At 41.3% G+C, this 25,100-nt stretch overlaps 1 protein-coding gene across 1 annotated transcript in view; it reads right to left on the reverse strand.

Moving 5' to 3' along the window:
* PAWR (pro-apoptotic WT1 regulator) overlaps positions 1–24,878 on the reverse strand; it is a 71,299-nt gene extending 46,421 nt beyond the window's left edge. Inside the window, exon 1 of the mRNA XM_042815384.1 lies at positions 24,379–24,878. Within this exon, the coding sequence (XP_042671318.1) occupies positions 24,379–24,855 (477 nt within the window). The 5' untranslated portion in view covers positions 24,856–24,878. The remainder of the gene's footprint in view (positions 1–24,378) is intronic.
* Between the last annotated feature and the right edge of the window lie 222 nt (positions 24,879–25,100).

Here is a 25,100-nt window from a genome sequence, read left to right on the forward strand (position 1 = left end):
CAGCATCTTTATTGGATTTTGCAATAATAAAAAGCTCTGACTCTCTTTGACATCTTCTTTTCAATTAATGGGTTGTGTTTGAAAGCTGTTCTTAGAATGTGTAGAGAAGGAAAGAAAATTTAAGCACATCTATGCAATGTCACATCAAACACCCACAAAGGCTTTCACAGTCACTTTTCATTTATATGAAATACCGTAATAAAGTATTTCTGCCAAAAGGTCCATCAAATATTATGAACACTATCCTGTCAGTGTAAAAGTCACCTTGCAAAATAAGATGCATACTGCTTCACTTATATGCCTCTCACTGAACCTCATAAAATTTTGCTGCAAAAAGCAAATACATTGCACAAAAAAATTAAACAGCCCCCTTCCCCCCCCACGCACAAGGCAGAGTAGCCCATCTAGAAAAGTAATCTTCATCACTGGAAATCTTAAAGAAGGTCAGTTGGGGTCAATTTATTTGGACATGCTCAGTTCCAAATGTTTATTCTTACCAGAGACAAACTCCCCATAAAATCGTCTTCTGACAGGAATATATAATCCTGTTTCCTCCAGGCAGAAAACAGAAATATTTCTTGTACTGCTAATGGCAAGCATCTGATAATATATCATGATAATACTCATCTAACCAGAAGAATTAAACAACATGTCTTTGATTATGACCAAATAATTGTTTGAGGAAAAAAACATTTAAATGAGGTCAGATGCTCCAAGTAAAAGGCAGCATAGGCCGTGGCCATGTTACCAGACTGGTGAACTGATAAGATTGCCTTCAAGTACCCAAACTGACTGTTTGAACTAAACTTATTTTGTGTGGTTAACAGCACACCCACTACCTTGTGCAGGAAAGGTGAGCAACGTGAGGCACCAAGAATACAATCACCAACACAGATGATGGCTTACCACAACCTCAAGTCTAAAGCGGTCTCTTGTGGGTCTCTCCTGCAGGTGAACGCAGATGCCACTGGAAGTGCCTGAAGTCCAACCCAAAATGCAGTACTAACAGCTCTCAGGAATGATGCTCTTCCAGAAGGAAATCTGGAAGTCACCAACCAAACCATCTGTACATTAAGATATATGTTGGAAACTGTGGGGATTTATTTGACTACACTGGCTTCGATGTATTACTTATGATTTTTTTAAAAGAAAAGGAGAGAGATGAGAGTTGTAATGACAACGTTGGTTACTTTTTTTTTTTTTTTTTAATCTACTCAATAGTTTCTTTTAATTTATTTATTACACTCCTACAGCGATTTAATTTGTGGTTTTCTTCACATGCCACCCTCCACTAAACTGCGCTACTGGCAAAGCTAACATGCTGAGCTTTGAGCTATTCATCAGTGCAGACTAAACATTTACCTCTATTTGCTACAAAGTGCGTGCACTATTATAGTTGATTCTGAAAGACAAAATTTTAATTGAAGCATTTGTAAAGAATGCCTATTTTGAAACACAGCTTTCAATTGCTGTGTGAAACCCTTTGGCAAGGATCTTGTGCATTCCTGGGAGGATTTAAATGAGTTTGCCGCTGAACAAAACCTGGGTTACGGATAGTAACTTGGATACAGTCACACAAAAAGGAGAGCATTCTCATTCCTCCTGATCTTTTTCCTTGAAAAACACGACCATCAACATGCAAAGTCTGTTTTAATAAGATAACAAGGGGGGGGGGGGAGCGGAGGTTTTGGTAAGTGAAAAAATACTTATTGCAACACTGTTTCTAAGATAAATAAAACATGTTTGTCCTTCTTAAAGCTCCTGCTACTGAGCCTAAATTCGCAGAACCCCCAGTATTTAAAGCTGAAGCAGACAGTTTAAACTAGACTGCAATAGGATAATTTTGCATTAAGGACTTAATTGTACATCCTGACTTTAATTGCAATTCTTGAGTCTTTAGCATTTGAGACATGCTTGTCTTAAAATCACTTCTTACTTGTTCACTTCAATCTGATTTTTCCCCTCAGCCTATCAGTAGGACACCGGAATAAAACAAGCTCTTAACATTAAAAAAAAGAAACTGAAAACAGCCTCATTAAATCTCAGCATTCAGTTCCCATCTTCCAGGGAATCTTCATATACATGATAATTAGTTTTCTGAAAGGGGAAGGCTTAAACGTCATTTCTTTGTGTTGTAAATTCTAATTATTCATAGTAAATAAATCAGCGATTCTGTTTTATTGCTTAAAGAACGTAGAAGCTTGAAGTAATCACACAACTGGCAAAAATTAGGAGTTCCCAAAAAAGGAAGTAAAACTTCATTCTTAGCATTCCAGGAGACTTAAAAAGGGCTCCATTAACACTAACGGGGAAAGGGCAACTGACCTAGAACTTCACTCGTGCACCCAAACTATTAATGAAGTCTGAAGAATAAAGAGTAGTGGGTATGCAAAATCCAGCTCCTGCGATGCAACAGCAGAATGAATAAGCTGAGCGCTGACGCACCCGGACACGCTGCACCCCATGGCTACAGGAGCAGCGCGCTGGCACAGGCCATCTTCCAGGAGTCACATTCTTGGAAAATGGCCGATTCCTGGGGATTCTCGCACGACCTTTAGTTGAAAAGCAAAGGAGTTAAAAATCAAACAGCTCTTCTTATGTGCAAGTCATAAAGAAAGAAAAGGAGGTGGTGGCAGGGGAGGGGTAACGACTTATTTAGCATTATTCAAAAAGGAAACCTAATCCTATGGATTTTGTGGCCACTCTACTATTATTACTGAACACTACTATCAATGCTTATCCCTTACAGAAGTGTCGAATCATATTTATGCACCAACCAATAATTCAAATATTCATTAATGGAAGACAGTCAGCCAACACGAGTACAACTCTGGAGGAAAAAAAAAGACTTGTAGGCGTCTCACTTTTATGCTCTTGTTACCTGGCACGTGCCTCAGCGATAAATAAAAATACAACACTGACAAGTATGAGGATGACAAAACGGCTTTGTGAACTTTCCCCAAGTTGCTCTTCGGCTTCACAACTATGCAGAGATCAAGCACTTTGTACATCAACAAGTCATTCCACATCGTTCTTATTAACAGAGCATGAGATTTCATTTTTGTACTGCCCAAGTAGAAGTTTATTATTAGCGCAATTGAAGGGCCATAATCAAAAGATGGAGGTTTTTCTCAACTCAGGAGCAAAGGACTTCAGCAACAGGAAATACGTATTTCAGGATTCATGCTGTCCATCACAAAAGCCAAAAAGTAGCAGAAATAAATTATTTGGACACATTGCTTAGAGAGGAAACCAAGGAAATAAAACGATCCTTGAAAACACCAGGCTAAGTGATGCTTCACAAACAGAACTGGGATTCAGCCTTCAAAACTGCCCTGTAAAGAAATAATATGCAGGGCAGACTATCTCTAAAATTTCTTAAAACTTTCAGGAAAGAACAAGTGTTCTTCTCAAAATTCTGCAGCATGTCTTTTTTTTTTTCTTTTCCTCATCAGCACAAAGAAGGCAAATAATATTCAGTGAGACAAACAGTACAGGGATGGACCTGAAAAAATAACATCATTTTTCTACCAGTCAGAATCAACAGTTAATGCTGTTTCACATTCTAATTTGAACATAAGCTATTTATAAATATGTCTGTTCTCCAGTTACATTTGCATTCCTCACTTCAGTAAGATTATGAGTCTCTTCATTGGTTGCTGTAAGCAATAGCAGAGCTCTTTAAAATACTAGAAATATGTGAATACATATCTATCAAAATAAACATTGTCTACTTTTGTTACTAGAAATACTCTTGGTTCTGGTAGCAATTAAAATGCTTCAGTTTGAAGAACGAAGTACAACCTAAAAAAATATTTCCTTAGAATTACTGTACTGGAAATATCCTTTTGGGTTCCATTTTGATTGCATCACTGCAAGATGCTCTGGTTTCAGTTAGAGTGACTCTTCTTCCTACTAGCTGTTGCTGTGCTTTGGATATTGTATGGTTCTATGATTCAGGATGAGAATAATGTTGATAGCACATGTTTCAATTGTTGCTGAGCAGTGCTCACAGAGCCAAGGATACTCCAGCTTCTTGTCCCGCTTTATAAATGAGGAGCTGGAGCAACACAAGGAGCTGGGAGCGGACAAAACCAGGACATCTGGTCCCAACAGATCGAGGGGACATCTCACACCATATAGTATCATGCTGAAAGATAAAACAGGAACTGGACAGAGAGCTGCCTCTGCTCAGGGACAGGCTGGGCACCGGTCAGTGGGCGGTGAGCAACTGCACTGTGCATCACTGGTTTTGTATACTCTTACCAATATTATTATTTTCCCTTTCTGTCCTGTTACACTGCCTTTATCTCAACCCACAGATTTTTACCTTTTTCTGATTCTCTCCTCAACTTCATCGCCTGGAGCACAAACAAAGCTGTGTGGTGCTGAGCTGCTTGCTAAACCACGAGAGAACAGATAAAGGACCTTTAGGTCCTAGAATCTGGAGAGAATGAATTTGAGAAAGACAGAAAATTTAACTTCTGATAGAGAATCACTTTTCTTTCCATGTATTTTATTTTTAAGGAAATCAAATCAAAACAAAAAAATCCACTTCCTCTGATATGCTTCTGTTTGCTGGCTACTCAAGCAAGGAGAGCAAACAGAATGAAACTTCATCTCAGAGATGCTTCAGCCAACTGATGGTAACGAAGAACAACAAAAATAATAAATAATGCTTTATATTCCCCTAACTCAAACTAAAAGACGGCTTAAGTATGAAATGAGAATAATTTCTGAAGTAAGAACCAAGAGAACATGAGAAGAAACTAAAGAGCACGTGGCCTATGGGAGAGGATGAAGGAGATGGGCTTGCTGAATCTGCAGATGAGCAAGCCAAGGGGCAATTTAACAGCAATCTAGAACTACGTGAAGGTCAGTAAAGATAACGGAGCCAGCCTCTTCTTGCAGACACCAATGACTAACTATGGACAACGGACCCGAAGTACATCATATTTCCAGGAGTCCAACCCCCCTGCTAAGGCAGGTATCCTACAACAAGTCACAGATAGGAATCCAGATAGATGTTGAGAATCTCCATAGAAGGAGACTCTATAGCCCCTCTAGACAACCTATTCCAGAGCTCCATCACTCTTACTGTAAAGAAATTCTTCTTCATGATTGTATGGAACTTCCTATGTTCAAGTTTTAGGCCACTGCTCCTTGTCCTATTGCTGTGCATCACCATGAGCCTGGCTTCACCCGCTTGCCTCCCACTTCCCTTCAGATATTTATAAACATTACTCTGACTCTCCTACCAGTCTTTTCTCCATGCTGAACAGACCCAGGTTACTCAGCCTTTCCTCACACAGGAGATGATCCAGACCCTTTACAATTATTGTGGCACAAGGCAAGACACCTCAGAGATCACTGTCTTTTTTGAAATTGAGAGTCTAGAACTGGACACAGCATACATTAATTCTCCTTCTTAAGTTAATTCAAGCAAAATCTTCTCCAATTCAAAGTTCTGTACAAAGAAGAATTCAGGCACAAATCCAAAAATGTATCCAAGAAGTAGAAAAGCAAACAACTTGAAAAAAAGAAAATCAAAGCAAATGTGATCTCGTATTTTATGGTTTTGACACAGCAAGTTGATAGTCTCATTCATTAGGAGAATGGAGTAAGACAGACTGTTTAAAAAGTACACATTTAATGAATGTGTGCTTCTTCCTGTAAAATCTGCTTTACAAATTAGCCACCTCTGAAGAGAGAGCTCCTCTACTATAGTTTTCTTTCCTGCTTTGATTGTTCTAATTCTTAACTCTGCTGGCTACACACACATATATATATTTACATGCACATGTATGCACAATACGGCCAAATCACAACTCAGAGCTTTTCTGAATTACAGAAATCAAGAAATGAACACAAATTAAAATCTGTAGAGGAGAAATGATCATAACTGATTACTTTTAGCACTCCTTCCTTATAACAAAAAAATAAATAAAAATAGAAACTATCAGCACACTCATCTTCTAAGGAAAAAGAGAAAACATGCATGCTTTTCACACAAAGTGAACTATCTTAACAAGAAGCCAGCAGACACAAGTGAAGCTTTTAACAGTTCATTCTGCACGGCACTGAATTAAGTCCTATGAAGGCCATTTGAAAAGTTACACAGTATCTATGACAGCGCCCAACTGCCTTTCCAGCACAGCTGTAAAACCTAGCTCTGTAAAACCTAGCTCTGTAAACGACCAACACGCAGTTGCAGCAATTTCAAACCTACCTTTCCCCAGTTTTGAGAAGTATGTTTTACTAGGCTACTGGGCAGGACTTCTGATGAAATATGATATAAATAAGGGCAACACAAATACGAATTCTCCTGAATTCAATAAACTGGATTTGTATTTGTCTACAAAATATTGGTTATTGCAGTACAAACTCACGTATCACCAGTAAAGTAAGTTATTTTCCACAATGATTGGGTATCCAACAAGGCATATGAAGCCAACCTTATATTCATTAAAAAGTAACTTCTCAAGGTTATTCTCAAGATCATTTTCCCCAAAGCTCCACTCAGATAGGAAAGAACTGTTTGCTTAAAACAAATACACCTGAAGTCAATAACTGCAATGGGTAGTGCATGTGGGCACAGTAACATTTGTGCCAGAAATTAACCAACACTGCTTTTTTTTTTTCCTCCCCTCCCAAAAATAACGAACTAAGACTAAATCTGGCCAACTCAGAGCAACACATAAAACCACTGAAGTCTGTCTTGGGAACAGCAACTGCCTTCAGATAGTAAGCTGAAGTAAACAAAGCACAGGCTTCACAGCACCTTCCTCTTCACTACATACTACCAAGGGCTATGCAGTTCTCCTCAAGACTTTACAGGAGTGGGAATCATTCACAGAAGTCACTCCAGCAGAGGAGCAAGTTTAAATGCAAAAACTGTGCAGACTGAACTCTTGACAAGTTCTTGTTGGACATCAGCCGACAGCAGCAGTAGATATCTAGTCACACTTCAGCAAAACTTGACTCAGCCATAGTGATATCTTCAAATACAGAGCTCCCTAAAAACCAGGGGATTCAGTCTAACTGCTGTGTATAAAACATTCTGACTGACAGATGAAGTATTTAAAGGAGAGGATTATGTTCTGAACAATGAAAAGAGCCTTCTGGAGATAAATGGCTTTTTACAAAGCTCTTGGAAATAAATCCACCTTTCAAGGATGGTTCCATCTTTTGAAGAAGATTGGTCTTGAAAGTAAAACGCACTCGTCTATAAACTCATTAAAATTATAAGCAGCAAATGCATTTAGGCAGAAAATAAGCACATTCTTGAGAAGCTTCCCAATTAAAAAAAAAAAAAAATTAGTAAACCTTCTTGATTAAAGTTCCCCTATTCATTTTGCAGACTTTCAGGTGTTAAAACATCTGAGCAAAAGTAAGAGCAACAACAACAACAAAAAGGAAACACCGTACAATAGCAAACGTTTTAATTCAAACTGAAAACATTTCCCAATTAAGAATACTTTCTTTAAAAGCAAAATCCAAGCACATAATTTCATCTCAACGCTTCTAGGTCTGTGATCCCTCATTACGCACTGCCTGTTCTGAGTGAAATGTATTTAAATACCTCTAAAACATCCCCCCCCCTCCCTCCTGCAGCATTCCCTTCTTCCCCTCCTCACATTTTCAGCTAATACTTTGACATTACTGGCCTCACTAAACTCAATCCTCCAAATTCCTGACATTCATGTCGTCTTAATCTGAAGCGTAACTTGAGGAGATGGTTAACATTTGACCTTTGCTCTACCTCAGACATACCTGGAGACAAAAAAAAGAAAAAAAAAGAAGTAAAAAGCACGCAATATGCATTCACAGTCTGAAAGGATGTTTTATTTCAAAGTTCCCAGGACATGGTCTTTAAAAAAAAATAAAAAACAAAATAAAAAAAACAACCAACCCCAATCCATTAAAACCTCAAGAGGTAATTTGTATTAAATTTCACTAACTAGCATAGTTTTGCATAAACATTACAGACTCACATTAAGAATGGAGGCCTAAAGCAACAAATAAGAAATAAATCCCGAGTATAAACTCAAGAGTCACAATGAATTTAATAATTAAATTGCTATCATATTAATGAAAACAATCAGCATTATTTAATTAAACTGGATGCTGTAGTTGAGAACAAACAACAATAAATCATACATCGATTACAGAAGTAGACACTGTCACTAACAGGCTATTAAAAATTAGTCAGAAACAAATTGCTTACAGAACTGGATGAACAGACAAATCAGAAACAATAATTAAAAAATAAGCCAGTTCTGCATAAAGAACTTGCTCAAGTGAACGTGTTTGGACATATAGGCTTTGCATCCCCTCTCTTCTTAATTACCAGTGCATACTAGTGCCAGTAACTTACAGCGCCTGAATGCTGAGGAAAGAAAGAAAACAAAAGGATGAAAGACAAAAGGTGAAACTCTGATTGTTTTATGAGCCAGCGCCTCTTTGCTAGGAGATAGTCCCCATTTGCTGTCACTGCTATCAGCTTCAGGCATTTTGTTTGTCATACAGTTATGGCATGACTGAACATGCCACTGAGATCGCTCTAGTTAAATGAAACTTGCAGCTACAACTGATGAAGGGAATGTCCTCTTACAGACAAAGAATCACAGAATGGTTTGGGTTGGAAAGGACCTTTAAGATCACCTGGTTCCAACCCCCTGCCATAGGCAGAGACACCTCCCCCTAGACCAGGTTGCTCACAACCCCATCCAGCCTGGCCTTGAATGCTTCCAGAGAGGGGCATCCACAGCCTCTATGGGCAACCTGTTCCAGTGTCTCTCCACCCTCACACGATGTACAACGTGTAACTTTATTTGTCACCTTACTACCTAGTTCAAGCTGCACATCTCGTTTTATTTACAAGAAATTTCCAGTTGCAGATGTAACTCTCAAATCATTCTCCACCAACAGCTGCTAACTCACAAAAACTCTGGCTGTGAGGCATTAGGCTTTAGGGCAGAGCAGATTTCTGTAACTGCCAAGTAAGAAAACAGAAACTTTGCTTTCAAACCAACTTCTTCTGTATCAAGAAGGAACAGATAGAGCCAATTACTTGAAGCCTTTTTTTTGAAGGAATTGCCTACGGCAAGTACCCATGGGTGATTCAAAGCCCAAGCCCTTCCACACCAAATCACCTCCACTTATGCGAAGCTGTAGAGCAGATTTCAGAGGCAGGTCTCTGTGCACAAACACCTGCTGCCTAGCACTGTGTTCCCAGAGCTCCCTTCCTCACAGGCTGTCATCCCACACAGGCCCCTAATCCTTCAGCATGCTGGGTTCTCCACACCAATGCCATCCTCACTCAGCTCTCTTCACTTCTAGGATCAGAGCACACTGGCTTAAAAACACTTCACGCAAAAGGAAAACCAACAAAATACTCTCCAGCCTAAATTACAGATAAAGGCTGGGTCCTTTGATGACAACCTCTTTAATGTGCTACAACACAAGCTATTCCCACGCAATTTATATAGGTATGTCTAAACGCAAGATCAGCCTTTGAGCATCACGCAAATGAAGCCAAATAAGCTTTGAGCTTTCAGGAACTAGAAGATCCCAGCATGGCATTTGAGACATAATAGCACTGAGTTTAATTTAAAGGGGAGAAAGTCCAGTCCTTCCTATGAATGCAACACTAATTAGCAAATGCATGTCATGCCTCCCCTGTCAGATATCCCTCTCATATTTCATTAGTGTTTTCATAAGTCTACTTCCGTGTTGATGACTAAAAGCTACCTGCTATCGTAGAATATATTTGCAGCGTCCTAAAGTTATTATTTTAACATTGCTATTGGTAAGATCAAAGCTGTACTTGGAAACAAATGAAAAATGCTTTTTACTCAGCAATCTACAGTCAGCTACAGTTCCTTATTACCATTTCATTCTGCCAATGTGGTACAAAATCTGCTCTTAACACTGTTCTTTCAAAGTGAAGGCTATGGTTATTTCCTCAGGCACACAAGTCATTGAAAAACCTGCATGGATTTAAAAACATCACTATATTTATGCAATAAAATAACAAGCACACTAAGCACTCTTGGAAATGAGAAGCAATGCTGGCATCCAAAGATCTGACAGTCAGCTTGAACATCAGCGCATCCCACTTCCCAGAACTTCCAGACGGAGCCAGGTCAGGTCAGAGGGATTTAGCAGCCCTGAGTTCAGCAGTGCATGAACACCACCACAGCGCTCCCAGCTAGACCTGATCAGGTTCCCAAAGCAGAACAAGCTTCAATCTAAATTAAAAAGCTGTACCAGCTTATAAAAAGCCATAGGGATGTCTACTCCTCCATCACAGTGGAACAGTCAACTAAACTGAAAGCTTACCGTATAGAGAATTGAGGCTTCAGATCTCTGTTTCCAGTCCCTGTGAGCCACTAATAGCACTGAAAGCTCTAGAACACACAACCAACCTCCAAATCTTTCTAAATAAACAGAACACAGAGAAGTTCATGAGGAATCAAAAAGGGAAGCAGAACAACAGCGGGAAACAGTTCATGCATGCATAAGTACATTAACATACCCTTTATAATCCCTTCTGCTTTGATTCACGAACATTCTTGCATCTTATAAAAAATGTAACATGCTAACAGCAGTGGTTTCTAGTGTTGAGCTGCTTAGCAACACCTGCGTTCAACTAGCCTCTGGCTAGGTTTGACAAAAACTGATCTGACATCTGACGAGCCCAATTTTTTTAAATTGGAAGAAGCAAACCCACAAAATGAGATTATATTAAAACACCCACTTATGTTTTAGACTATACACAATGTCTGAAAACTGACAGATAATGGGCTTCTGCCTCTGGCTAAAAACAACCACTACATTTTGCTGTAAAAGCTAGCTGCCCCAGGTGCCATTATTTCATGCACACCATTTTCGTCAGGTTACCAGTTTATGTGCACTTACTGTACAAGTTTCCCTCATTTTTATTTTACCTTCCTTTTGACAAAGAATTACCTTTAGGGTTTCTATGCATTTTTAGACAGAGTTCATTGTGTGAGATTAAAGACTTTTTTATTTTTTTTAAACTCTCTTGATTAGTAACAAATGAAAAGAGCAGAGAAATTGAGTGAATGGGAAATTCTTTCTCAGATATGTGAGGACTCTAGCTATGCCATTATCCAGAAATGCAGGCTCCTATGTATATGACTTAATTGCCAAGCATGTCAAAACACCCAATCCCAGCACACTTTGCTGGAACACTTTGTTACAGCACTTAGCACATCAAACACATGCTTCTTAGACATCCAGCTGTAGTTTCCCAAATCTGACAATTCACCACATCTCTGAGTTTTCTAATAGCATTTGATAACTTCATGAAAGAAACCTGACTACAATGCCTCATTCATGTTGCACCTCACATTTGGACTTCCAGCACTGCTTTTCACTATTCTGTATGCTCAAACTTCATGAATAAAAACTACAACTCTGCAAACTGATGGGGTAAGCCCCAAACATTCAATTATCTCACTGCAGCACTCTATATTGGAAATGAATGTTGTTTTTCTTTTTTTTTCTTTTTTTTTTTTTTTTTTTTTTTTCCAAATAAAGTTTTTGGCATCAGATATTAACACAAAGCATCTCAATCCAACTACAGCTTCACTGTTTTCCTTAAGGGACGGATCCAAAGGACTTCTCTACAAAATCTCTCTGAATGTTCTTTAAGACTTCAAATCACTCAGCATGTCATGGTACATTAGAGATGTTAGTAGCTTTGGTCTAATTGAAATGACAATGTCATACAATTTTCTTTGAAGCACAACATCACACACATTAAGAACTAAATCTTTCATCTTTGAGTTAGAAGTTCAATTTACACAGCACTTTTGCACATTTGGATCTAGGAACTTTCAGAGGAATTAAAAAGCCAACTCGACACCTGGCTGTACAGCAGGCTTTGATCAAAGCACAGAGGCTGAGCAGACCTCTTAGTGCTGGGCCTAGAACACAACCTGCAGCAGGGCCAAGAGCTGCCAGGTTCCATTCTACCTCCCATGCTCCAAAATACAGCTGCATTCAAAACAGACTTCATAGAAAGCTTTTAAGTACGTAAGAGATTAACATAGCTACTCACCCCAAAGCCTAGGACACTCCTGGAAAATAAGAGGAAGAGATGTTTTTGACTTTCTGTTCTAGAAGCAATTCTGGTAGCTATCAGTTTCACAAAGAACACAAACACTGAAGTCACAACACTATTTTAGACAGAATTTAACCTACAGAACTTGATAACCCACAGTAGCACAAGTAAAAAATACACCAATCCTACACCCCAACTTGTTATTAATACTCTGGGATGCAGACTACAAGTAGAACTGTAGCCAAACCGCTTAAAAGATTTTAATAAACTAAGATGAATAAGGAAATAGAATAATTTTGTTTTGGAAAAGCATTGTCACATCAACAGTAGTAACTTCTAATTTAACCTACAAAGGCCAAAAAGTGTTTTTGTGGAAGAAAGTGAAATTACACTTCATGTTACAGAACAGAATCATAGATCTGTAAGTTGGAAGAATTATTCAGACAAGTACTGCCCTTAGTGCACTTTCTGACAGGCTGCTCCCAGCACACAGCTGTTTTAAGAGCTTTCTTACAGTTAGGTCTGTTCAATAATCTGGTTTGGGCTACCAGAACATTAGCTTGCTACTGAGCTGCACAATAAGGGTCATTTTTTCATGAGCCAAAAAGATTTTAGATATATTTATTTTTTAAACATGGGAAAAACATGCCAAAAGTTTCATATTCCTGGGTAGAAAAACATATGGGAAAAAATACAAACAAAAATAAAAATAAAAAAAGAGAAAAGTTGTTTAGTTAACAAAATATAAATTCAGCTTAAATTTTCTCCTTGTTGATCTCAAAAAACCCCAAACATCTCAGTAGGCATACACGTACCAAAATGCCATAGAGGAGGAAAGATCTGCAAATACCAACATTTTCATCTGCTACCACCTACCATAGGTATTCAGTATCAACAATGTTTCCACCCTTAGCAATTAGAAGAGATGTAGGTCAGCTGTTTCCTTTGGTACTGCTGGCTTAAAGAAGGGAGTAGCACAAGACAAGAAGTGCTATGTAAACAATTAAAAAGCTATTTAAAATTAATGACCCATTCAAGAATGAATATTGCAAGTGCTTATTTTGCTACTACCTCAGTCATTAGGAACTAACTTCTTAGGCAGCTGTTATACACACATAGTTTGTAAACACAGAAGCCTCAGTCTCTATGCTTAGCAATTTTTTTTTTTTTTTTTTTTTTTTTTTTTTACATAGAAGCAAGAAAAAAAAGAATCCAACAATCAGCAATGCTCACGTTAATTTTCTTCTGCTCTCCCTAGAACACAACATAGAAATGAAAAGGTAAAAATATACAAGGAAAACAGGTATTGACAGTTTAAAGCTCAAGCTAATCGCTTATGCGATTAAAAAAAAACAGGTATTTCTGGATGTTTTAGTACACAGACTTGTTGGCCAAATCACTAAAGCACTAGGATGTTGGGTTTTGGTAACTGAAAAGGACATTTATACTGAAGCGCCACAAGTTGATTCAGTTAGTAAGATCACTAGGTTTCCATTTTAAAGAAGGTCTTTAACAACATAGTTATTTCAAAAGCACAAATTCTGATAAAGTTAGCTAGTAAAGCATGAACTTGGCTGTGCAAGAACTTGTAGGATGGGGATTGTGAACTTCTCACTCAAAGTATAATGAGAGTTGGGGAATGTGGGAATGTATCTCCATGAAAAATAAAAATAAAAACCAGAAGAGGATACAAGAAAACCCTAAATCTACCCCAATTAATACTTCTGAAAGTAAAAGTCTTTGAAGGAATGTGAGGTGCTTGTCAACTGACTTGCAGAGAAAAACTCATCTCCATGTATGCTCTCACTAGCAACTTCAGCTAATCTGAAGTTCTGGCAGAGCATGAGATATATCAGATAGTGCACACTCCTTAATGATGAACCACACATGGAAAAAAAAAAAAAAAGCCAAAAAAAACACCCCAAAACAAATGAATAACAGCCTGTCAAACAGGAACACTGGAATAGATCCGAAATCCCAGCAAACTTAAGTAAATCAATCAGAAAAACTCTTAACCTTGCTATAGAAGTAACTAGTGAGCAAAGATCATGAAATGAGGATAATAGGTAATGAGTTGGGTTTTAGGGGCATGAGAGTGAAATAATAATCATAAAAGCATTGCTCACCATAAGTACTGATTGCTAGAAATGTGGACCTCCCTGCCCAAACATTTACTGTATGCTAACAGTTCACACACTCAAGGAAGACTGAAAAGTACTTGGTAGAGAATTTCTGTTTGTTCAGTGACCTTAATCAAATGCTGCAAGTCTTCAAAATGAAAACCATCAAGAAAGGCAGGACACTAATTCATGGGAAATTACAACATTTCTGCAATATTTTTCCTTCCTACCTACTTCTATATTGTAGGAGCAGGACAATGAGGCTCCTTGGTCAGACCCACTATAATCAGTATTGCTTTTTTTAACAATGCAGTGAAAGAATCAAGCTAGAGCTTTACAAAGTGATTAAGTGAACCTCAGTGGGAAGAGGCTGATCCAGATGACCACAGATATCAATTGGAACTCCATGTTTTTACAAACACTGAGCTACAAATTGCATGGAATGCAATTCACACGTAATTGCAGCAGACAGGTAGGACAAGCACAGGTTCCTGTGACTCGTAAAAACAACGGACAAGGTTAGAGAGAACTGAGAAGACAAACAGTTAAAGAGAAGTCATCTCAAGTTTCTGCTGTCTACCACTCTGGTCTCTGATGATCGATGTATTTGGCAGAGCTGCCATACAGAGAGCAGTTACTCACAACAGCTTTTCCGTATCTGAGCACTTTACCCAGCTAACCCACCTCTGTGCCTCAAATCCCATTAGCACCTGTTATTCCCTGGAATAAATCAGGCCTAGGTTGTGCTCTGCCAAAAAAACAAAAGCATCTTTTTTTCCAGTCATCTCAAGCAGCCAGTGAGCAGAGAGCCAGGCTCCACGCACGGCAGGGAAACGAGAGTCAATGAATGTACACTGAAATGTGAGAGGTTCTGATCAAACAGAAAAGAAAATATTTGCACCATAAGGACAGCGAGGCACTGGAAGGGTTGTCCAAGGAGGCTGTGCTGTCTTCATCTTGGGAGGTTTTCAAGGTCTGACTGGATTAAGTCCTGAGCAACCAGGAAGACCTGACTGAAGACCTCCCGAGGCTCCTTCCAATCTCAACAGGGCTTCTCTGTCTACACAATGAAGGCACACAGCGCTGACTCAAATCACACTTCTGCAAGTCTGTCATCTACTAACAAGTCTGTGGCTTAGAGAGGTTCCAAACATAATGTACAGAGCCCTTCAGATCAAGAAAAATAGTTCTGTCTCATTGATGACAAAGGACTGCATAGCAAATAAAGCCTATGACTACTGCATATTTGCTTCACATTTTGGTTTGAAAATAGGCAAGCGTTGAGACAGGTGAAATTTGCTCTTGATTGGTATTTGCCTCACTGTGGGTTTCTTAGTTTGGTTTATTTTTTGATGCCTGTTCTTCTTAAAGCACACCTTCTCCCAGAAGCACAAAACCTGTCTGCTTTAAGGTGATGCCACTGCTGTACAGAAAGGCTACATGACAGAGCTGCTTATGGCATTTGCAGGACTGGAGAAAGAGACTTCAATGTTCCGTGAAGTCCTTCCAAAAGGGACATGCATACAGATCAGTCACAGTAAAATCTCCAAACAAAACATTAGAGTTGTGGTTTTTATTTTAATTTCCCATGACCTTGTAAAGCACTGGGAACAGTCATCCACCTACAGTCCTCCATTTGAAGTCTTTAAATACACAACTCCGACTTAAAGAAAAAAAGCAGTAGAGAAAAACATTCACCATAAAAAGTTCACAAGATATAACAACCAGCCAACATGAAGGCAGTGTTGAGGAATCAGTGCAAGCTTCCTTGGAACTGAACACTTGACAGCGACCTTTCAGTAAATCCCCTGCACACTTGCAGCTACAAGATTTAGAAAATACATCAGTTTTAAAGAGGCAACTGAGAAAGAAAAGCAAAGTTTGAGCCAATAAACATTTTGCATCAATTCATATTCCCATATTTAACTGAAGAGCTGGGGGGAGATTGTTTTAATCTCTTCTTTTCCAAAAGGAATCTATTACCCACCAACTCTTACTGGGACATACAGAAACCAAACAAATATAATAAAAATAATTAAAATTAAAAAAAACTGCCAAAGGGTAAAGTGACACAAGAAAGCTGTGCTCAAACTCAAAGAAGCATGAATATTTGCAACATGTAAAGCAAAAAATGAAACAAGACAAGACAGTTTGCCCAACCTACGAGTTGAATTGTGGGGAGAGATGAATGGCTGGGAGGTACAGAGGGCATCCCGCTTCTTGGCTGGAGCAGGGGGTGGGGGGGTTATTTGGTTTAAGGGCTGCTTCCTTTGTTCACCTTGGTTCTTTAGAAAGTAACACATCTGGGATATAGAACATTCAAAGCACGAAAACGCTGCTGGAAAGGAAAACAGTAACACAAGTCTGGAGAAATCATAAACTAATTCACAAGACTTCTGCTGATTTATTAGTGACTGCTGAAATTAATCCATTCATTCTTTCTACTGCTCTGTATCCTCACAGAAAATTATAAAACAAAGGAAAAAGGGTTGTTGTTGTTGTTTTTAATTAACCAAAAGTGCTGGAAAAAGGTAATACATTGAAGTAGTTCTCATAAGTATGTGTGTGTATATACAGATATATATATTATAGTTATAAAGATATAAATCACCAATAAACCACACTTTCCAGTTCAGGCAAATCTGACTCTTATTAAAAAATACCACCAGCCCTCTGTTGAGAGGAATATTTTCCAGTCAACTGAACCTACAGTAGAAAAAATAAAAAAAAAAAAAAGTGATTTACTTACAGCTCTGGGAATTAACAACTAGAGTTAGCGTACCTTCACTACAAGTAGCCAAGCCATAGCATAGAAATCTAAAATATATATCACTTATAATTTGTTCCTTCTGGTACTAAAAGAAACACAACATTCTAATCTTATTAAATACAAAATATACTGTAAGATCAGTTATTCCAGATATCTCCTTTCTACTGTGCTAAACTAACAACCCTAAGTAATTAGCTCCAAATATTCAGGTGTGGGATGAACCATATTCTCCAAAGTTACACAGGGATTTTGAAGGCGTGACAAATGCAAACAATGAGGTTCTAGAAGCAGCAGCTTTGGACTGCTCACTTGGCTTTTCATTTTTCACGCTTCAATCACTAAGGTATTAATTACTCCAGTGCTATGAATATTAGGACTTACTATTGAAAACGCTAAGCTAATACCTGAGACTGCTGTTTAATCCCATTACCCCAGCTGATTGTAAATAGTGAGATATTTAAGAGAGATGAGATAGCAAAGCTGGATCCTACTTGGGAGCAAAACCCAACCCATTTTTCCTCACTCGGGGTAGCTGCATTAGACTATTCTCAATTTTAGGTGGGTTTACAGTATTGCTCCTTAATTAAATACGAGATTTTCCATGAAAAACATGTGATCATCATAGAGTCATAGAGAGGTTGGAAAAGACCTCTAAGATAATCCAACCACCCACCTATCACCAATATATCCCACTAAACCATGTCCCTCAGTAGAGCACTTAACGCTTCTTGAACGCTGACTCCACCACCTCCCCGGGCAGCTCATTCCAGCACCTGATCACTCTCTCACTGAAGAAGTATTTCCTGACGTCCAACCTGAATCTCCCCTGGCACAACATGAGGCCATTCCTATAGACCTACTGCAAGCTACCTGGGAGAAGAGGCCAATCCCCAGCTCACCCATAACCTCCCTTCAGGCAGTTGTAGAGAGCAATAAGGTCACCCCTGAGCCTCCTCGTCTCCAGACTGAACAATCCCAACTTCCATGATATGGTATGATATTCTATCTTAAGTTACTCTTCCAAGTAAGACGAGTACTTTCATCTGCCTGAGACAATACAACAAAGCAACATGATACACTGATCTCTTGTGCCATTTTTTTTTTTTTTTTTCCTGTTCCCTGGAAGAAAAATAATTCTCCTGTACTTCCACAGTCTTTAAAAACTAGAAAATATTAAGCAGTTTCTCTCACTCAGCAATTGCAACAACTTGGCTGAATCAGTAACAGCTCTCATAAAAAAGATCTACGTCAGCCATTTCAGAATTTTTGAATGTTTCCTTCAAATACATAGGAGTGAGAAAAGGCTTTGACTTAGGCGACCAACAGCACCCTTAAAGCCAAACTGGTTAAATATCAGCCACATAAGTGAACAAAAAAGTGGCAGAAAACTCAGACTCAGCAGGTTTTAAGCAGTACTAGGAAGTTCATATGGCAGCCGGGGAAGCAGCATCCTTCAGGAGCTGATATCAGGGCCAATACCATACAATACTGTTATTAGCAATCTGAACAGAGGGATGGAAGGTACTCCCAATGTTTGCAGTGGATACAAAACAGGTGGAGAGTGGTAGAGAGGCTGGCAAGCAGTAGATCTGCTCACACCACAGACCTGAACATGCTGGAGACACTCAAAATTCAGTGAGGCAAATGCTAACCAATCTGACAAGAATTGGCCCCACTAGGAGCAAGGGATTAGAACAGATGACTTTTTCATATACACCTTCCAGCCAACGTAACTGCCTATGATTCTGTGCCCATTAGTATTACACGCAAATGCTGGAAAATATCTTTACTACTGTGTGGGAACTGTTGAGTTGTGGCCTGAACCACCGATTGAGCACCTGGGTGCTCAAAGGACACAGTCAGCCCTGGAAGCACAGGTGAAGGCAACTCACCTGTGCAATTAGAAGGGATGGAGCCTGGCTGCACCTCTCTTGGACCTCATTTAAGGGCTGACTGCTGCCATAGAACTGCATGTTCACTTTGGTGTGATAACTGATGTAACTGATCATATCCACACTTTTCTGTCTGTGCTGCACAATGAAACCAAAGTCAGCCTATTTCCACTGAAAAGCAAGATGCTCCTATGTTTATGTCAGGGCAGAAGTGGACAAACCCACAGCTGACAGGCTGTTTCCTGTCTGCCCTATGATTTTTTTTTGCTCCAGATGTATCTTGTCTTTTAAGTAGGCTTTAGGAACAAGATTGGACAGACAACATATCAGCCTTGAGTACAACAGCCTAGAAAGAACACAAAGGAATATTTCTCTTCAGCCAGCCAACATCTACATTTATTTGCGTCTATTGGCCACAGGACAGACTGGGAAGGAAAGGCAGTAACTGGCAAGGCAGAAAAGCAAGATGCCTTCAACCATCAATTACAACCTCAGCTAAGTACTCTTCTTACTTTCTGAAGAATTCTTTACTTACTTTACGTTTATTTTCCACCAAATAACGGTATCGTTTCAGATGATTCATCCCAAAACCAGGAGAGTGAAAAAGCTAACAGTACAATAATGTTTTCCAAATACACCTACTTATTAAAGGATCGTTTTAAAAACCAGCCTTCCCAAAATTGCACTTAAGAGATAAATGCAGTCAAGAGAATCAGGGGGAAATTGGTGGCTCCTGAAGGCTTTCCATCACTCTTGCCCACTCCAGCAGGAACAGGCGCTGGAATTACAAACTACATGCATAAAAGAATCAGTGCTTCCTGGTAGAGTCCTGTGATTTCCAGCTGTAGACCCCGGCCTATAGTCTGACCTTCTACGAAAACAACAAGAATGAAGTTATCCCTATCATACAAAAAGGAATCACACTACTTCTTTTCTGCTTACATTTTCAGATGGAAAACTACTGCCCAACCTTATCCCAAAGTAAGCACAGTGGGAAGGGTTCTAGATTCAAAATCCTTCTGGATTTCTATGTTCACGACGTGACTCACTTGAGCAAACACCTCCCCTTACCTAGCTAAGTGTCAGGGTATTAAAGCATGCCTCTAAACACAAACAAAAACTTAAATAAATAAATAAAGGAACAGAAATTAAAGCTTACGTGCTAAGAGAAGGTGGAAAAAAGATACAGAATGTGCCTGTTGCACGGGTTGCCCAGAGGCTAACTTAAAATCAGGATTCACAAAGGAGTTGACGATGAAGCAGACTGGATGTAAATAGTCTTCATAGCAGAAATCTGAAAATGTTTATAATGCCTCTTTTATCCATCCATGCCTGAAGGAGGAACCGCAAAGAGAACCACAGTAAAATGAATGTGCTCACTAGACAAAGCAAGTGGGACGATGGTAGTGGAAGGTCATCCAGGTCAAATAAATATATTTCAGACTTCTGCCACAACACTAATATTCTGTATAGATGGCATCAATGGTCAGGAAATATGCATTTCCCCCCAGTCTTTTCCTGAACGCGTCTTACTGTGACATTTTTCTCCAAACATATCTGAAAAAGAAGCAAGTTGCTTGAAAGGAAAATGCTCACAGGCAGTGATCAGTGCAGATGCTTTCCCATTATGGCAAGATGGCAAGAACTGTTCTTCCACTTAACTTAATCCTTAGGTAGGGAGTTGCTGCAAAGGATTCTACTGAAGGGAAGCTTCTGTTCAGAAGAGTCCAATCACCAGCACAGGACTCCGCACTCCTCTCTGGTTTCCAGCCTTTCAGAGAAGGCTTTCAGTTGCTTTACAACCTACTCAGTAATTGCTATGCTTGACACATTTGGCATTTAAAGTTTCCTTTGGTTTTTCCAACTGGAATGCAGCAGCCTCCTGTTAGTGACACAGCTCAGTGCTTGATTCCCCCAGTAGCACGAGCTGCTTCTGTTCAGCACGATACCCACCGAGCACCACATGCAGCCCCTTCCAAAACAGCAGACTCCTGGCAGAGCCACCAGCCCAGTGTCAGGAAGTCATGGCCTTTGTACCACTACAAAGTTGGCATGGGACGGACAGAGCAGCTGCACATCCTATGCACTGGAAACAGTAGGTCTGTTACTGTATTAATATTTCCTACAAACAGGTCAGGAGACTGTTGTATCTTGAGTACGGCAGCTCTGCATGCAAAATACACAGATCCAAGTTCTTCACACCTTGTTAAAACATTCATCACCCCGTTATTTACAGAAGAACACTTGTGAATTTAGATGGCTTGCACCTGGTTAGGTGAAAAATGTAAACTTCATCCATAAGTACATTACACCAAAGCCAACCACCTAAGTGTCCTGCCTAGGATAGCCACCATGCTGACTCCACACGCACCCCTTTTACAAAGGTGACCACAGCAGCACTTATTGGTTTCCTGCTTGGGATTCAGAAACAGCTTATGAGCCAAGCTCTGCCAGCAGAATCCTCCAGTGTGAACATGTACAGAAGCAGAGCTGCACCTTCAGCAGCACAGCAGAACAGCAGTTACTTCAACAATACAAAACACCACTTTCATTGTATAGGCAGAGCTTAGCACAACAGGAACTGTGTCTCGGACAGACAGGAGCACTGCTTCAAGTGAGAAAAACGTTACAGACAGAACTTCACACCTGCATCAACTGAACACCTACAGACTGAAAAAAAATGCTTTGTTTGGGGCAGGCTGTAAAGCTTAATTTAGAGAAGTAAACTGTAGTAGTAATGACCATTAGATGCAATTGTTACCTTTCACAACCTATTCCAAGTCATCGAAGCCCAAATTCCACAGAGTGAAATCAAATTACTAAGTTTCAACCAGCTACCAAGAAGGTAAAGGGCTGCAAATACTTCAGAAGCCAACTTCCAAAGACATCTGGACTTAGATTAAGCACTGGTGCTGTGAAGATAGAAACCACCCTTTACTTCTACCACCACAGCTTCCAAACGCACAGCACTTACCCTGCTCACAACCTGTCACTATTTGTTTTCACAGCTTTCCCTTCAATTTTTGACCTCTAATGACTTAAATACAAAAGAACTTTAAGACATGGAACTGTTTAAGTCCCAGCTCTACTACCTTCCAATTGAACAGAAATTCATCCTTAATGAATAACAATCTGCTAACATTTTTAATGCCTATTTCAACAAAAGCAAGACAACCTAAACTTAACTTTCGTTGTTCCACCACTTTTTATAATATTCAAATTTCCAACTGCATCACAACAGTAGTTAGGTTCTGTTTCTCTGGTGGTGAAAACCATTCATGTGTTCTCTACCAGGCCAAGTAGCTTCAAGGCACTAAGCATCTCCTACAGGCGCATTTTGTGAAGTTATTTGTCTATTTCAGAGAATGAGAATCTCCTCTCTGCTGCCTTTCTCCACTTCACCGCAATGCTCATCACAAAATGACAACTGCACTAGAGAAAGACTGTCTTCTTGAAAGTCAGACAATAAAACACCCAACAAAGGTCTACAAGAACATCTTCCAATGCTCCACACGGTGTAAGTAATCAATTGCAATGCATACTGCTACTAATCTACTATAGAGGGCACAGCACAGCTAAGCCTAGCACCTGAAGGAGAAAGACAGCAAGAAGTTTCCTACAAAGACAGCCTGAGGGAGCTGGGCTTGTTCAGCATGGGGAAAGCTCCATGGAGAAATCACTACAGCCTTCCAGTACCTGAAAGGATCTCACAAACACAAGAGAGACACAGTGAGTTTTTACATAGTCTGATAGTGATGAGGCAAGGGGGAATGGTTTTAAATTAAAACAAGGGAGATGTAGGTTAGGTGTTAGGAGAAGAACCTTTATTGAGAGAGTGGTGAGGTACTGGCACAACTGCCCAGAGGAGGTGTGGGTGTCCCATCCCTAGAAACACTCAAGGCCAGGTTGGATGGAGCCCTTGGCAGCCTGAGCTGCTGAGTGGCAGCCCTGCCCACAGCAGAGGATTGGAACTGGTATGAAACTGGAGTGCTGTAGACTGCAAACTCAATTATTTCAACAAGTCACCATCTACACAACAGCCTCCTTTTGTCCAAGCTGTTGGTTTCAGATATAAGCAACATGGAGAGAAGTTTGCAAGGAGTCAGGCCTCAGAAACACATGGCTGTGGAGAGCTTGCTTCTCAGTGCCAAGTACCTCAGCCATGACAGCCACTCTAACAGTGCAGCAGCAGCTACAGCAGCAAACTGACACAGAAGATTTTAATGGTTGCTGAACAAAGAATGTGCATTCCTGAAAAGCAATGAATATTCAGAGCAATATTTAAACAAAACAAAACAAAGCCAACAAACAAACATGAAGTCCAACCACCAGCACACTCCAAACCGCACCACCCAAAGCCACAGAATAGCAGCTCAGAACACAAGTTCAAAGCACCAGGACACCAGGCACAGGGAGAGAGGGTGGGGAAAAAAGAACAGGCCATGACTGGTGTTTGGGGGTACAGCAGAGGCCCTAAAAGGAGCTGCTGTGTAATGCTTGCTGCAGTGCGCAAAGACTCTATGAAACAGACCAGGGCTAGCTTACCTGGGAACATGGAAATGCTGTACTGTTTATGAGTTCCTAAAAGAGCACAGGGCAGGTAGAGGGGAGCACACAGAGCTCACCATCTCAGCCTGGGCAGCTGGCAATCTCTGAAGCCAGAGAGCTGAAAAACTTGCTGCACTCCCCAAAACAGGAAGACCCATGCCAACACATCTCAGGATAGGCTCTGCAAACGATGCCCCATCAAGTGCAGGAAGAGCCCCTAAGAAACACAGCTCCAAAGATTTCCAATAGTTGCTCTATTATAGTTGAGTTCCATAAGTTGCTCTTACAACTCACTGCTCATCTCCCAGCACCTCCCTGCATGGAAGTGAGCGCCACGAGCGCGTTTATGGGATCGAAACAAGTGTTAATGACTCCAGGTCTGCAGAACACAACTCCATCTCCTGCGGCTGCTGCAAAAGCGCTTTATTGCGCTATTCTGACCATCTGTAACATTAACCAGAGAAACAGACTGTACAGTTTTTCCTATAGTGAGATAGACCACCAGAATTAAGGCAACACTGGGAGTAAAACACAGCTTTATTTAAAGTTTCCTGTGGCCTCCTATTAACTGGGAAAAAAAAAAAAAAAAAAAAAAAAAGCTGAAGGCTCGGTTATCATTCTTCCGAATTCCTCTAGGAGCATTATAACTCAGCGCCAGATTTCTATCCTAGTAGCAAGCCGCAGAGGACAGTGGTGTTGGCTGATAAAAATATCTTCCTCTGCCCTCAAAAAATGCTCCTCCAACCACCGCATTTTTTCCAGCGCAGGAAATACTTTCGCGTTCCAAACGGCGCGCTATTTACACCTGAGCACCCACCCGAAGCCGTGACTCCGCTCAGTCCCCGCCGCCGCTCCCGCCGCATACCTGGGCTGCCCCGCGGCGCCCCGTTCCCGCTCCGGGAACGCTCCCCGCACCGCCGCGACGGCGGCTCCCGGCCCTGCCGCCCCGCTCACCTCGGCAGCCGGGATGTTCACCACACCTGTGGACCTCCTTTTCTCCCGCAGCTTCCTCTTCTCGATCTGCCCCTTCCCCTTCCTGGCGCTGGGGCCGGAGCTCTTCCCCTTGGCCGCCGGCTTCTCCTCGCCCTCGGGGGAGCCGGGTGCGGCGGCGGCGGCGGGCGGTTGCTTGGCGGGCTCCCTGCCGGCAGCGGGGCCCTGCGGCTCCTTGCCGGGGGCGGCGCGGCCCGGGCCGAGGCAGTTGGCGGCCCCGCCGGCGGGGGGCGCGCCGCGTTCGGGCGGCAGAGCGGCGGGCAGGTGGTGGTGCGGCTCGGCCGGAGCGGGGCTCGCCGCCGGCCTGGCTTCGGCCCCCGCCGCCGCAGCCCCCTGACCCGTCGGCGCCTGCTTGGCCCGCATCTTCTCCCGCTTGGCTTTCCACTCCTCCAGAAAGTCCGTCGTGCTGCCGCCGGCGCTTCGGTAGCCGCCGGTCGCCATGTTCGCGGCGGGGTGGATGGCGGGAGCGCCCCGCAGCGCCTCCGCCGCCACCCGCCCCGAGGCGGCCGTGCCGCTGCCCGCGGAGGAGCGCTCCCGGCGGGGCGGGCGAGACGGGGGCGGGGAGAGAGGCCGGGAGCGACGCGAACACCCTGGGCAGAGACAAAAGGGGCCGTCAGGAGTCCCGCCGCGCCGCCCGTCCCGCCCTGCCTCCCGCCGAGCCCCCCCGCCCCACCCGGGGCTCCGCT

This window comes from Centrocercus urophasianus, unplaced genomic scaffold (genome assembly GCF_019232065.1).
Source record: "Centrocercus urophasianus isolate 14NV4802_14NV808 unplaced genomic scaffold, USGS_Curo_1.0 seq_15, whole genome shotgun sequence".
In the NCBI taxonomy this organism is placed as follows: domain Eukaryota; kingdom Metazoa; phylum Chordata; class Aves; order Galliformes; family Phasianidae; genus Centrocercus; species Centrocercus urophasianus.